This window comes from Nerophis ophidion, linkage group LG03 (genome assembly GCF_033978795.1).
Source record: "Nerophis ophidion isolate RoL-2023_Sa linkage group LG03, RoL_Noph_v1.0, whole genome shotgun sequence".
Taxonomy (NCBI): Eukaryota; Metazoa; Chordata; class Actinopteri; order Syngnathiformes; family Syngnathidae; genus Nerophis; species Nerophis ophidion.
The window spans coordinates 35,845,487-35,862,172 of record NC_084613.1 but is presented as its reverse complement, the minus strand read 5'-3'; the positions used below and the strand labels follow the sequence as shown (position 1 = coordinate 35,862,172).

The 16,686-nt window shown below is 40.6% G+C and overlaps 1 protein-coding gene across 1 annotated transcript in view; it reads right to left on the bottom strand.

Annotated features, from left to right (window-relative positions):
• The window catches only part of eif4eb (eukaryotic translation initiation factor 4eb), a 39,797-nt gene that overhangs the window by 21,550 nt on the left and 1,561 nt on the right, over positions 1-16,686 (bottom strand). Inside the window, exons 2-4 of the mRNA XM_061895051.1 lie at positions 6,103-6,215; positions 3,628-3,723; positions 3,465-3,528 (exon numbers count right to left, since the gene is read on the bottom strand). Of these exons, the coding sequence (XP_061751035.1) occupies positions 3,465-3,528; positions 3,628-3,723; positions 6,103-6,215 (273 nt within the window). The remainder of the gene's footprint in view (positions 1-3,464; positions 3,529-3,627; positions 3,724-6,102; positions 6,216-16,686) is intronic.

Sequence of the window (16,686 nt, the reverse complement as noted above, 5' to 3'; positions counted from 1 at the left end):
ATCACAAATGGGTATTCAGATAAAACACATTAGTTAATAAAATAAAAAATGTTTGTACTCTTTGTGACTTTTGCAGTTGTGTGTCAAAAGTTTCCTCTGATTATGACAAATGTGAAGGTTTTAGCCACAGTCTAACCTGTCTGATGCTGAAATTAATTTTGCGTCAGGGGCTGAACCCCCACCAGGTTATTTTCCTGGACCTAAGGGGGGGGACCCTGGCTACTTGTCTTTTTGAGTTTCAAATGTTAGCAGGTATGCTTCTGGCTTGGTCATGTGGAGGTGGTTCGAATTCAAGCCACCGCACGAAAAGCAGGAGAATATGTTTTGTAGGGAGTATCAGAAACCTGTGGCTACAAAAAGTTTGAGCACAACGAACCTATTCCACCATCATCAACAGCAATACCCAATACAGTGCAAAGATTGCACAAAACTTTGTGGCATGACAGTTGCAGTGCAATCCACGTCCCCAGCACTAAAACAATGTACACTGCAAGCTTTGGTATCACGCATAGTATAGTGCCTGATGAGAAAAAAAACAGCAAAAGGTGGGAACAGATAACCAGAGCGATCGCATATCACATTGCTAAAGATCTAGTACCCATTTCCACCATCGAACGCAACAAATTTGTTCACCTCAAAGTCTTTGACCCCAGGTACCAGTTGCCATATTTCACAGGAGCAATACTGCCAAAAATGTATGCCGAAGTGAGGAAGATCATAGCCGTACAATATAATATATAATAAATCAAAAATATATTAAGATATATATCGAATATCGAGTTTAAGTAAAAATATATAGAGATATACTTTTTCGTGCATATCGCCCAGCCCTAACCAAGGTCATGAAATATTGTTGGCAGTTTTTGGGTGTTTTATTTTATTTTTTTAGGATTTTATGGGTAGAATAGAGGACCTGACATTGGCTTCCCCGTAAGCGGACTTGTATTTACGAGTTAGAATGCAATAGAAAAGTACATCCGCCGTTATGTCTATCATAATGATTGTTAAAAATCTGTAAAATTCCCCAAAAAGTGCAGTTCCCCTTTAAGTCTTTTTGAATACAATGCCTCAAGCTTTGCACGCCATCTTTGGGCAGTTGGGCCCCTCCCTCTTTGCACCACCTTTCTAGCTCCGTAAGGTTGGATGGAAAGCGTTTAGTTTTCTTATCCAGAATGTCTGTACTTTACTGTATTCCTCTTAGTCTAGTCAGGGAGGTGACCAAGAACCTGATGGTCACTCTGTCAGAGCTACAGCATTCCTCTGTGAAGAGACGAGAACGTTCCACAAGGACAATGATTTCAACTTTGCCAAAACCTTAAACACTCTCAGACCATGAAGAACAAAATTCTCGGTCTGATGGGACAAAGACAAAGACTGATAATGCCAGGCGTTATGTTAGGAAAAAAACAGGCACCACTCATCACCAGGCTTATACCAGCCCTACAGTAAAGCATGGTGGTGGCACCATCATACTGTTGGGATGTTTTTCAGTGGCAGGAGCTAATTATTCAGGATAGAGGGAAAGATGGAATGCAGAAATGTACAGCCATTCTGGATGAAAATTAACACTTCCAATCAACCTGATGGAGCATGAGAGGTGCTGCAAAAAGAAATGGGCAAAGAGGAATAGGAAAACAGCACAAAGATAGGTGTGCGAAGCATGTGGCATTATATTCAAATTGCAACATTTATTTTTCTTTATGGGGTATTGTGTGTAGAATGTTGAGGAAAAAAGGAATTAAATACATTTTAGAATAAGGCTGTAACATAAAATGTGGAAAAAGTGTAGCGCTGTGACTACATTACGGATGCACAGCATCTAGACCAGTGGTCCCCAACCTTTTGTAGCTGCGGACCGGTCAAGGCTTGGAAGTCGCAGACGATGACGTCAAATGTTGATGGCTCCTCACATATTCACATTGATTTTAATGGGAGCCTCCAACAAAAAGTGCTATTCGGACCAAGAAAACGACAATTTCCCAATTAATTTGAGCGGGGATGAAAGATTCGTGTTTGAGGATATTGATAGCAACGGACTAGAAGAAAAAAAAAAACGCAATTGCATTGGGAAGGATTACGATGTTTTTAGACACATTTACTAGGATAATTCTGGGAAATCCCTTATCTTTCTATTGTGTTGGTAGTGTTTTAGTGAGTTTAATAGTACCTGATAGTCGTAGGTGTGTCCATGGGTGTGTTGACGCGCAGTGTCTCAGGGGAGTCGACGGCAGCTATGGACGGCACAAGCTCAGCTGATACCCGGTAAGAAGCGACTTTTCACAACAATTTTCTCACCGAAACCTGCTGGTTGACATTCTGTCGTGATTCATGTTCGCTTGACCGCGCTCTGATCCATAGTAAAGTTTCACCTCCAGGAATCTTAAACAAGGAATCACCATGTGCAGTGTTTCCCACAGGTCAGGCATCTATTTGTGGTGGTGTGGTCGGGCGGCTTGGTGACAGCGGCAGCGATGTCCAAGAAGAACGCGGAGTTGGAATATAATTACAACACTTTATGTACATATTTATATACATATTTATATAATATTTACATATTTATATAATATGTAACTACAAGCTCCATTCACAGACAGAGTCCCATTGCTTTTATAAGTGGTCGAGCGAGTCAAAAGCGGAAAATGTTTTAAAAATAGTTACATATTTTTAATTTTTTTTTTATTTGTCGCGGCCGTAATTCTTTCGTGGCGGGCCGCCACAAATAAATGAATGTGTGGGAAACCCTGGTGTGTTTGTGTGGCTAAAGGCTAAAGCTTCCCAACTCCATCTTTCTACTTTGACTTCTCCAATATTAATTGAACAAAATGCAAAAGATTCAGCAACACAGGATCTCCAAAATACTGTGTAATTATGCGGTTAAAGCAGATGACTTTTAGCTGTGTGTGTGCGCAGCGCTCATATTTCCTTAAAACCTGTGACGTCTTGCGTACACGTCATCATTACACGTTTTCAAGACGAAACTCCCGAGAAATTTATAATTGCAATTTAGTAAACTAAAAAGGTCGTATTGGAATGTGTTGCAATGTTAATATTTCATCATTGATATATAAACTATCAGACTGCATGGTGGGTAGTAGTGGGTTTCAGTAGGCCTATAACTTGACCATGTAAACTTGGTCACATGTAACCCTAACCCTTGTACCTCTGGGCACTACATATGGGTTGCAGTTCTGGAAAATAAAGAGCACTGGAGGAAAAAGGCTTTCTGATAGCATACGTTTTATTTTAAAATTTTGGGGGTTTTATGGAATTTTTGGTCAATTTTGCCTGATGTAAAGGAGCTGTCTAACATTTACACACACCTCGATACGGGGTTTTGTTTTGCTTAGGCCACATCTCACCTCATTACACAAATGCACATCACTGGATTGGCTTGATCAAACAAGTTGGAGTTTGAATATGCACAAAAAATACTAGTAATTAGAATATGAATTAATCGAACAAACCTTAAAAAGGGAGTAATCACAGCCTGACATGAGATTGCTCGACAACTGGATATGATTGTAGAGTCTGAAAATATATGTCACATTAGGAAAATAAGTTGACTTGAGTCTTTATAAGAATTTGACTAACTCATGACATTGGTGTTAGAGATTGACTGCAACTTACGCCCAGAAATCTTCAACTGTTTCAAATTTTGAAATGAGCCGCAGGTTAGCCTGCCATGTTTTGGTCTTGTCATTCTTGAAGAACCACAGAGACCATCTGTTGGAATGAGAACAGAAACAAGTACATTTGCATAAATAGGAGAAGATCCTAATTTAAAAAAAGGTGCAATAAAGTCAAAGAAAGACATTAGGCTCCATAGCAATAGTTGAGTAAATCATCCCCAGTGGCTTGTATTCCAATAATCTTGACATGTCATTTTTGTTTGATTGTGTGATCTCTCAAGTAGGCGTACGGAGCATACAAACCCCGTTTCCATATGAGTTGGGAAATTGTATTAGATGTAAACATAGACGGAATACAATTATTTGCGAAATCCTTTTCAACCCATATTCAATTGAATGCACTACAAAGACAAGATATTTGATGTTCAAATAATAACTTAGAATTTCATGGCTGCAACACATGCCAAAGTAGTTGGGAAAGAGCATGTTCACCACTGTGTTACATCACCTCTTCACTCAATAAACGTTTGGGAACTGAGTCAACTAATTGTTGAAGCTTTGAAAGTGGAATTATTTTCCATTCTTGTTTAATGTAGAGCTTCAGTTGTTCAACAGTCCGGGGTCTCCGCTGTCGTATTTTACGCTTCATAATGCGCCACACTTTTTCGATGGGAGACAGGTCCCGGACTGCAGGCGGGCCAGGAAAGTACCCGCACTCTTTTTTTACGAAGCCACGCTGTCGTAACACGTGCTGAATGTAGCTTGGCATTATCTTGCTGAAATAAGCAGGGGCGTCCATGAGAAAGACGGCACTTAGATGGCGGCATATGTTGTTCCAAAATCTGTATGTACCTTTCAGCATTAATGGTGCCTTCACAGATGTGTAAGTTACCCATGCCTTGGGCACTAATGCACCCCCATACCATCACATATGCTGGCTTTGGAACTTTTCGTCAATAAAGTCTGGATGGTTCGCTTCCCCTTTGGTCTGGATAACACGATGTCGAATATTTCCAAAAACAATTTGAAATGTGGACTCGTCAGACCACAGAACACTTTTCCACTTTGCATCAGTCCATCATAGAGGATCTTGGCCCAGAGAAGCCGGCGGCGTTTCTGGATGTTGTTGATAAATGGCTTTTGCTTTGCATAGTAAAGCTTTAACTTGCACTCACAGATGTAGCGACACACTGTATTTAGTGACAGTGGTTTTCTGAAGTGTTCCTGGCCCATGTGGTGATATCCTTTAAAGATTGATGTCGGTTTTTGATACAGTGCCGTCTGAGGGATCGAAGGTCACGGTCATTCAATGTTAGTTTCCGGCCGTGCCGCTTACGTGGAGTGATTTCTCCAGATTCTCTGGATCTTTTGATGATATTGTGGACCGTAGATGTTGAAATCCCTAAATTTATTGCAATTGCACTTTGAGAAACGTTGTTCTTAAACTGTTTGACTATTTGCTCACGCAGTTGTGGACAAAGGGGTGTACATCGCCGCATCCTTTCTTGTGAAAGACTGAGCATTTTTTGGGAAGCTGATTTTATACCCAATCATGGCACCCACCTGTGGGATGTTCCAAATAAGAGTTTGATGAGCATTCCTCAACTTTATCAGTATTTATTGCCACCTTTCCCAACTTCTTTGCTGGCATCAAATTCTAAAGTTAATGATTATTTGCCAAAAAACTGTTTATCAGTTTGAACATCAAATATGTTGTTTTTGTAGCATATTCAACTGAATATGGGTTTAAAATGATTTGCAAATCACTGTATTCCATTTGTATTTACATCTAACACAATTTCCCAACTCATGGAAACCGGGTTTGTATATGTCATAAGCTCCTTAAACTCTAACAAAGACAATGGGACTGTTTTACTCACTGTGACATTTCATCTGCCTTGTAGTTTAATTCTTACTCTGTGTAATATTCAGTTCAAATAAATACTCTGGTACACAATACAGTCTGTGCACACATATTGTATTTGGTAAATGGTAAATGGGTGGTATATTGCGCTTTACTACCCCTTTTTAAAGAGCCCAAAGCGCTTTGACAGCTGCCATGCAAGGCGCTCACCAGGACCCATCAGGAGCAAGGGTGAAGTGTCTTGCCCAAGGACACAACGGACGTGACTAGGATAGTAGAGGGTGGGGATTGAACCAGTAACCCTCATATTGCTGGCACAGCCACTCTACAAACTTCGCCACGCCGTCCCTATTTGGCAAGTTTGAGAAGGGCCTGGGCGATAAATAAATTTTAGCTATGTAGACGACGTCCAGGAATCCACAACGTGTCCTGAAATTCAACGTTAAGTGATTTTGCAAACAGCCTAAAATAATACACAAAGCAAACTTTACCCTGTTAACCAGGTTTTGCCATTAGTATTCCACAGTTTCGCTGTTCTTAATGTGCAATGACAATAAAAGTTTATTCTATACTGGCTATCACAGACACAGTTAAACTGCGGATTCCAACCTGTTTTGCAGGGGGAGTTTGATGTAGGATTCTCGGTTCACCACTTCCTGGCCAGTACCCTTCGACTCCTGAGCTCCATCCTCATCTGACAAGGATGGCCTTGGATTGGTTTCCTAGAAGTTAACAAGGAAAAGGGAAAATAATTTTCCACATACCGTATTTCCTTGAATTGCCGCCGGGGCGCTAATTAATTTAAAACCTCTTCTTACTCCTGCGCTTACCAAAGGCATGCGTTTAAAGTAAGCATGCGCTAATTATTTTAAAACCTCTTCTCACCCTGGAAATTACCAAAGGTATGCAGTAAAAATTTGAGTGTGATGTAAGCTTGGACCTTAAATCCTACTGAATAGCTCTTAATCTTCTTCCCTTTATGCGATTTAAAATTACCGGTATTGAAATCAGCCTCCTCCATTTTAAAAATGATGACAGGGAAAGTGTCACTCGTGACGTCACGAGTTTGACCAGGCGGTAATACTAAGCATGCGCTAATTATTTTGAGTTTGAGTTTGAGTTTATTTCGAACATGCAAGCATACAACATGATACATCACAATTTCCAGTTTCTCTTTTCAACATGTTCGAAAAGGAGTAGGGAGAAGCAGAGCTTATTCCTTTTGGGAAGCGAGTTTGACCCGGCAGTAATTCAAGGCATGCGCATACTATATGCCCTGCGGCAATTCAAGGAAATACAGTATGTACATTTTTAAAGATAACCAGAATAGATACTGATCAATTTTTATTTCTGTTTAGGCCGAAGTTTGAGTTTGAATTTACTCCTATAGTGTGTGTATGTGCAATATTCATGAGGGGGAAAAAAATTAAAAGTGCTTCCCATATTTTCATTTACTCGAGTGGTTCGTCATCTCCTGGCAATCATTTTCCACAAAACATTGACTATGTTACCAGAATTGAAATTATCGTTTTAGATTTGAGCAATAGGCTTCTGTGGCTAGGCATAGAGAGCAGCAGACTGGCATAGTAGTACAATATAGTGGTCATTATTAATTTCCACAGAGTTGTGGGACTTTGCCAGTACAGAGAAATACATTTGGTGTTTTACGTTTTTTTTCCGTGAAATTATAATTTGCTAAACGTTTGTACATGTTTAAAACGGTTGCGATGCCCATTACATTAGCATGTCAATGGGATCATCCATTGTATGTTAACATTGAGCTACCTGCATAAGAACAAACAAGATTCTTACATTTGTTCACTTTATGGTCCTGATTTACTAAGATCCAAATACCACGCGTTAAACAGCGTGTACCAACTATAAATATGCGTGTTGCGTGTGATCGAGTAAGACTGCGAGTACTATTGATAACTGGTGCAGACCGCCTTATTTAACAAGGACTTATTATGCAAAACCAACTTTTTTTTAACCTATTCATACCCATCCATTTCTACCGCTTGTCCCTTTCGGGGTTGCGGGGGATGCTGGAACCAATCTCAGCTGCATTCGGGCGGTAGGTGGCGTACATCCTGGACAAGTCGCCACCTCACCACAGGGCCAACACAAATACAGACAACATTCACACTCCTCTCACACACTAGCGCCAATTTAGTGTTGCCAATCAGCCTATCCCCAGGTGCATGTCTTTGGAGGTGGGAGGAAGCCTGAGTACCCGGAGGGAACCCATGCAAACTCCACACAGAAAGATCCCGAGTCTGGGATTGAACTCAGGAGCTTTGTACTGTGAGGCACGTGCACTAACCCCTGTACCACCGTGCTACTATTTATACGCGTTTCCGTATATTACGGATCTGTATAAGTCCTGAAAACTTGAAATCAAAACATGGAGGCATGGTGCAGATATTTATAAAACAATCTTGCCTTCCTTCATACTTCCGGTTTGAATTTGCCCCATTTGTTACATTTCTTACCATTGTTCACGTCAGTGGATATCTCCATATATGGTCAAGTTTTACCCGAAGAGCTTTTGTGAGTCCGCCATTGTAGTCAACAAGTTCCTTCTTTGTCTGTTGTTATGGGAAAGACTGTCTCGTACATATACAGTTGTGAAGGCCTTGTGAAGGACATAATGTCACGGCTGTTTTAAGTTTCCAATAATTTATACAACTCTTATTTTTTTGTGATAGAGTGATTGGAGCACATACTTGTTGGTCACAAAAACATTAATGAAGTTTGGTTATTTTATGAATTTATTATGGGTCTACTGAAAATGTGACCAAATCTGGTGGGTCAAAAGTATACATACAGTAATGCTAATATTTGGTTACATGTCAATGGGTAAGTTTCACTGCTATAAGCGCTTTTGGCAGCCATCTACAAGCTTCTGGCAAGCCTCTGGTTTAATTTTTGACGACTCTTACGGAACTAAATTGGCGCAGTTCAGCTAAATTTGTTGGTTTTATGACATGGAATTGTTTCTTCACCATTGTCCACACGTTTACGATCTGGACTTTGGAACGCCATTCTAAAACCTTAATTCTAGCCTGATTTAGCCATTCCTTTAACACTTTTGGCTTGTGTTTGGGGTCATTGTCTTGTTGGAACACCCAACTGCGCCCAAGACCTAACCTCCGGGCTGATGATTTTTGGTTGTCCTGTAAAAGAAACAGTTCCGTTGGCAGCAAAAGAGGCCCAGAGCATAATACTATCACCACCATGCTTGACGGTAGGTTTGGTGTTCCTGGGAACACCATGGCCAAAGAGCTCACTTTTTGTTTCATTTGACCTCAGAACTTTCCTCCGGAAGGTCTTATCTACACCTACCTAGGTTCCATTCTAGAGGCTTATCTTTCCTGTGATAAAATGGCAACCAAGGTAATCAAAAAGGTCAACCAAAGAACGAGATTCCTCTACAGAATCTCCTCTCTGGTCAACAAAATCACCTTGAAAATTCTAGCGGGAATGAGAATTCAACCCTTTTTAAATTACATCTGCACCTCCTGGTAGCCCAGCACCTCCAAAACCCTCAAATCTAGAATCCAAACATCCCAGAACAAGCTAGTCCGGTTACTTTTACACCTCCACCCCAGATCACACCTCACTCCAACCCACTTCTCCAAAGTGGAATGGCTCAAGGTGGAGGACAGAGTAAAACAACTTGCACTGAGCCTAGTCTATAAAATCCGCTACACCTCCCTGATACCGAAGTACACGTCAAACTACTTCCTTAACGTAAATGACCGCCATAACCACAACACCAGGGGGAGCTCCACAAACCACGTTAAACCCAGATTCCGATCTAACAAAGCTCTTAACTCATTCTCTTTCTATGCCACATCAATGTGGAATGCACTCCCAACAGGTATAAAAGTAAGTGCATCTCTATATTCCTTCAAAAATGCTCTAAAACAACACCTCCAGGCAACTTCAACCCTTTACTAATACCATCCCCCACTCACATCCCATGTCCCCGGATTATACAGGTGCTGTTCATATTATTAGAATATCATGAAAAAGTTGATTTATTTCAGTAATTATTTTCAGAACGTGAAACTTACATATTATATCAATTCATTACACACATAGTGATATATTTGAAATGTTTATTTATTTAAATTTTGATGATTAGTACTGACAATTACTGAAAATCCCAAATTCGGTATCTCAGAAAATTAGAATATTAGTTACGACTAGTACCCAAAAATATTTTTTTGAAATGTGGGCCAACTGAAAAGTTTGAACATGGAAAGTTTCAGCATGTACGGCAATCAATACTTAGTTGCAGCTCCTTTTGCCTGAATTGCTGCAGCAATACGGCGTGGCATGGAGTCGACCGGTCTGTTGCACTCCTCAGGTGTTATGAGAGCCCAGGTTGCTTTAATAGTGGCCTTCAGCTCTTCAGCATTGTTGGGTCTGGCATCTCACATCTTCCACTTCACAATACCCCATAGGTTTTCTATGGGGTTAAGGTCAGGTGAGTTTGCAGGCCACTCAAGAACAGGGATACCATGGTCCTTAAACCAGGTACTGGTAGATTTGGCACTGTGTGCATGTGCCAAGTCATGTTGGAAAATGAAATCTTCACCTCCATAAAATTGGTCCGCGGCAGGCAGCATAAAGTGTTCTAAAACTTCCTGGTAGACTGCTGCATTGACCCTAGACCTCAGGAAACACAGTGGACCAACACCAGCAGATGACATGGATCCCCAGACCATTACCGATTGTGGAAATTTGATACTGGACTTCAGGCAACGTGGATTCTGTGCCTCTCCTGTCTTCCTCCAGACTCTGGGACATTGATTTCCAAAGGAGATACAAAATTTACTTTTATCTGAAAACATAACTTTGGACCACTTAGCAGCAGTCCAGTCCTTTTTGTCTTGAGCCCAGGCGAGACGCTTTTGACGTTGTCTCTTATTCAAGAGTGGCTTTACACAAGGAATGCAACAGCTGAAGCCCATATCTTGCATACGTCGGTGCGTGGTGGTTCTTGAAGCACTGAATCCAGCTGCAGTCCACTCTTTGTGGATCTCCCCCACATTTTTTAATCGGTTTTGTTTGACAATCCTCTCCATGGCGCGGTTATCCCTCTTGCTTGTACACTTTTTTCTACCACATCTTTGTCTTCCCTTCGCCTCTCTATTAATGTGCTTGGACACAGAGCTCTGGGAACATCCAACCTCTTTGGCAATGACCTTTTGTGTGTTGCCCTCCTTCTTTAAAGTATCAATGGTCATCTTTTGGATAGTTGTCAAGTCAGCAGTCTTCCCCGTGATTGTGTGTCATACAGAATCAAAACGGGAGACCATTTAAAGGCTTTTCCAGGTGTTTTGAGTTAGTTAGCTAATTAGAGTGTGGCACCAGGTGTCTTCAATATCTGACCTTTTCACCATATTCAAATTTTCTGAGATGTTGAATTTAGGGTTTTCATTGGTTGTCAGCTATAATCATCTCCTTTTTGGCAAACAACACTTGAAATCTATCAGTCTGTTTGGAATGAATGTATACATTCTACAAGTTTGACTTTCTAAATGGAATTAATGAAATAAATCAACTTTTTCATGATATTCTAATAATATGACCAGCACCTGTAAATAACCTAATGTAAATAATCAAATGTACTTCTAATGTATACACTTTTTCTTATGCTATCTGAACTCACTATGTTCTCTGCTGGCTGTACATAGCCTACTAAGTAAGACCTACCCTGTTTAAATGTCCATTTCTCTGTTGATGCAAGTGTTGATGATTGAAGTATTGATATCAACCAAAGCTCCTCATCCCACCCCCTGGATTGTAAATAATGTAAATAATTCAATGTATATACTATGATGATTAACCTGTGTGATGACTGTATTATGCTGATAGTATATATAGTATTCATGGTACAAATATATATATTTGTACCATGAATTGATTATCGTGGACCCCGACTTAAACAAGTTGAAAAACTTATTCGGGTGTTACCATTTAGTGGTCAATTGTACGGAATATGTACTGAACTGTGCAATCTACTAATAAAAGTATCAATCAATCAATTAATCAATCTTATCGTTTTGCCCATTTCGGACTGCATTGTGCCAAGTGTGAAATTTGGTGGAGGAAGAATTATGATGTGGAGCGGGCCCCTTCCTCTTCCAACATGACCGTAGAGATATGGATGACAGAGTCTGGTGTGGATGAACTTGACTGGCCCTCTCAGAGTCCTGGCCTGAACCCGATAGAACACCTTTGGGATGAATTAGAATAGAGACTAAGAGCCAAGCCTTCTCGACCAACATCAGTGTGTGGTGGAAAATTCTTATAAACACACTCCACAACCTTGTGGACAGCCTTCCCAGAAGAGTTGAAACTGTAGTAGCTGCAAAAGGTGGACCGACATCATATTGAGCCCTATGGGTTAGGAATGGGATGGCACTTCAAGTTCTTATGTGAGTCAAGGCTGGTAGACAAATACTTTTGGCAATACCTAACATTACGAAGTTCCTGCAGTCCTGGGTTCAAATCCAGGCTCGGGATCTTTCTGTGTGGAGTTTGCATGTTCTCCCCGTGAATGCGTGGGTTCCCTCCGGGTACTCCGGCTTCCTCCCACTTCCAAAGACATGCACCTGGGGATAGGTTGATTGGCAACACTAAATTGGCCCTAGTGTGTGAATGTGAGTGTGAATGTTGTCTGTCTATCTGTGTTAGCCCTGCGATGAGGTGGCGACTTGTCCAAGGTGTACCCTTCCTTCCGCCTGATTGTAGCTGAGATAGGCGCCAGCGCCCCCCGCGACCCCGAAAGGGAATAAGCGGTAGAAAATGGATGGATGGATGATATATATATATAAAGATTGTGAGAAAATTACTGTTTGCAGACGACAGTGCTATAGTTGCGCACAATGTAGAGGACATACAAAATCTTGTGAACAAGTTTTCAGCAACAGTTAGTCAGTTCAGCCTCAAAATAAACATCAAGAAGACGAAATGCTTGTACCAGCCACCCAAGTATGAGCCCACATCATCCCTACCAGGGGAGGTCTGTGTCATGGGAGACCCACTTGTGCAATGCCGAACATTCAAGTACCTCGGAAGCACAGTGACAGAAAATGCCAAGCTTGATGATGAGATCAGACTCAGGATGGGGAGAGCGAGTGCTGTGTTTGGGAAATTAAGGGAAAGACTCTGGAACAACAGGCATGTCTCTATTTGCGTCAAGTGCAAGGTGTACAGAGCAACTGTGCTAGCTACGGAATTTGAGGGAACTGAAGATCGACACTGCAACCTGGCAACTGAAGGCAAAAGACAGGGCTGAGTGGAGGTCTATGATCCGACCTAAATGAAACAGTCGTTGCGCTCGACAGACTGCTATGATGATATATATATATATATTAGGGGTGTAACGGTACACAAAAATTTCGGTTCGGTACGTACCTCGGTTTAGAGGTCATGGATCGGTTAATTTTCGGTACAGTAAGAAAACAACAAAATATACATTTTTTGGGTTATTTATTTACCAAATTTGTAAACAATGGCATAACATACATATATACACACAGGGTCCATTGCCAGGGTTAATACATATATAGCATATATAAAATAAAAACTAAATAAGTTAAGGCTCAGAATGGTTTCTTAACAAAACCTTTCTACATATAAAGTCCTTTTTTTGATTGATTGATTGAGACTTTTATTAGTAGATTGCACAGTAAAGTACATAATATTGACCACTAAATGCTAACACCCCAATAAGTTTTTCAACTTGTTTAAGTCGGGGTCCACATTCATCAACCACAGTTTTTTGTAAACATGTTCCATAAATATTGATGTTAAAGATTTCTTTTTTTGTGAAGAAATGTTTAGAATGAAGTTCATGAATCCAGATGGATCTCTATTACAATCCCCAAAGAGGGCATTTTAAGTTGATGATTAATTATATGAGTAGAAATCTTTATTTATAATTGAATCACTTGTTTCTTTTTCAAAAAGTTTTTAGTTATTTTTATATCTTTCTTTCCAAATAGTTCAAGGAAGACAACTACAAATGAGCAATATTTTGCACTGTTATACAATTTATTAAATCAGAAACTGATGACATAGTGCTGTATTTTAATTCTTTATGTTTTTTCAACCAAAAATGCTTTGCTCTGATTAGGGGGTACTTGAATTAAAACAATTTTCATAGGGGGGTCATCACAGAAAAAATGTTGAGAACCACTGTGTTATGAGAGTAGCGTATGTGTGTGTGTGGCCCTTTAACATGTGACAGCATGCGACGTCAGTGAGTGTGCGGGCGAGCGAGGTGAGGGAGCGGTAGAGCGCAGGAGTGGCTACTGTTTTGTTGGAATGGCTGTATGCAAGACCTCAATAAAGCCACGATTTGCAACTAATCGCTGGACTCTTCATTTACCCTGGAGTCCGGAGCTGGAAAGGTGCAACACATGCTTGACGTGTTGTCAGAAGCAGCTGCTAAACAATCTTGGCAAACCTATGTCCTCCATTGTTGTATCGCGCAGCAAAAGTGTTCCCAAACGGGAGATCTTAACGAGGCAGGAGGGTCTTCCAGCTCTGGCATTAACATGTTGTCCTAGCCTGCTAGCTGCTAGTATGTCTATTCGTTCGGTACATCTCCGAACCGAACCAAAACCCCCGTACCGAAACGGTTCAATACAAATACACGTACCGTTACACCCCTAATATATGTGTGTGTGTGTATATATATATATATATGTGTGTGTGTGTATGTACATATTATATATATGCATATATACACACACACATATATATACAGTATATACATATATGTGTGTGTGTATGTACATATTATATATATGCATATATACACACACACACATATATACATATATATATATATATATATATATATATATATATATATATATATACTGAAGAAAATAAGTATTTGAACACCCTGCTATTTTGCAAGTTCTCCCACTTAGAAATCTTGGAGGGGTCTGAAATGTTCACGGTAGGTGCATGTCCACTGTACGAGAGATAACCTAAAAAGAAAAATCCAGAAATCACAATCTATGATTTTTTTTAACAATTTATTTGTGTGATAAAGCTGAAAATAAGTATTTGAACACCAACATTAATATTTGGTAGAGTAGCCTTTGTTTGCAATTACAGAGGTCAAACGTTTCCTGTAGTTCTTCACAAGGTTTGCACAGACTGCAGGAGGGATATTCTTCCACTCCTCCACACAGATCTTCTCTAGATCAGTCAGGTTTCTGGGCTGTCGCTGAGTAACACAGACTTTCAGCTCCCTCCAAAGATTTTAAATTGGATTTAGGTCTGGAGACTGGCTAGGCCACTCCAGAACCTTGATATGGTTCTTACGAAGCCACTTCTTGGTTTTCCTGGCTGTGTGCTTGGGTCATTGTCATGTTGGAAGATCCAGCCACGACTCATCTTCAGTGATCTGACTGAGGGAAGGAGGTTTTTGGCCAAAATCTCACAATACATGGCTGCAGTCATCCTCTCCTTAATACAGTACATTCGTCCTGTCCCATGAGCAGAAAAACACCCCCAAAGCATGATGTTACTACCCCTATGCTTCACAGTAGGGATGGTGTTCTTCGGATGGTATGCATCATTCTTCTTCCTCCAAACACGCATAGTGGAATTATCACCAAAAAGGTCAATTTTGGTCTCATTCGTCCACAAAACTTTCTCCCATGACTCCTCTGGATCATCCAAATGGTCATTGGCAAACTGAAGACGGGCCTTAACATGTGCTGGTATAAGCAGGGGAATCTTCCGTGCCATGCATGATTTCAAACCATGACGTCTTAGTGTATTACCAACAGTGACCATGGGAACAGTTGTCCCAGCTCACTTCAGGTCATTGACCAAGTCCTGCCGTGTAGTCCTGGGCTGATTCCTCACCTTTCTTATCATCATTGAGACCCCATAAGGTCATATCTTGCATGGGGCTCCACCGTCATGTTTAGCTTCTTCCATTTTCCAATGATTGCTCCAACAGTGGACCTTTTTTCACCAAGCTGCTTGGCAATTTTTCCGTAGCCCTTTCCATCCTTGTGGAGTTGTACAATTTTGTCTCTTGTGTCTTTGGACAGCTCTTTGCTCTTAGCCATGCTGAATGTCTGGGTCTTACTGATTGTATGGAGTGGACAGATGTCTTTATGCAGCTAACAACCTCACACAGGAGCATCTGATTCAGAATAATACAGTGGAATGGAGGAGGACTTTTAAAGGCGGACTAACAGGTCTGTGAGGGTCAGAATTCTAGCCAATAGACAGGTGTTCAAATAATTATTTTCAGCTGTATCATACGAATAAATTGTTAAAAAAATCATAGATTGTGATTTCTGGATTTTTCTTTTTAAGTTATCTCTCAAACAGTGGACATGCACCTACCGTGAACGTTTTAAACTCCTCCATGATTTTTAAGTGGGAGAACTTGCAAAATAGCAGGGTGTTCAAATACTTACTTTTTTCACTGTATATATTCATATATGTATGTGTGTATAAATATATCTATATATATCAATATATATACATATATATATACACGCGGCTGGTAGCTGTCAGTGTGTATATAAGCGGCAGAAAATGGATGGATGGATGGATATATATATATATATATATATATACACGACTGGTAGCTGTCAGTTGATCTGGAAAAGCAGTTGAAGTTCCCTGACGTGGTTGCCAAAACAACACTAAGGCCAGATATTGTGCTCACCTCAGTGGCCTCCAAGCAGGTAATCCTCCTGGAGCTCACAGTGCCTTGGGAGGACCGTAGGGAGGAGGCCAATGAGAAAGAGCGCAAAGTACTCTCAGCTTGTGGAGGAGTGTCGGAGCAATGGGTGGCGAGCAATGTGCCGGCTCGTTGAAGAAGGATGTCGAGGGGCCAGCCAGCATGTAGGGCAGTAGCGTTACCTGGACACAGGCTGGGGCCTGATCAACCCTGGCTGGGTTGCCTAGGGGAGGGGTCTGATTGTTGAAAGACCCGAAAGCCCCTGTGATCCTAGGTTACATCACTGAGGATGTGTCCAGTTGCACCATTGGTGTATTTAAAAAGTGTGTGTGTGTGTGTGTGTGTGTGTGTGTGTGTATATATATATATATATATATATATATATATATATATATATATATATATATATATATATATATATATATATATATATATATATATATATATAT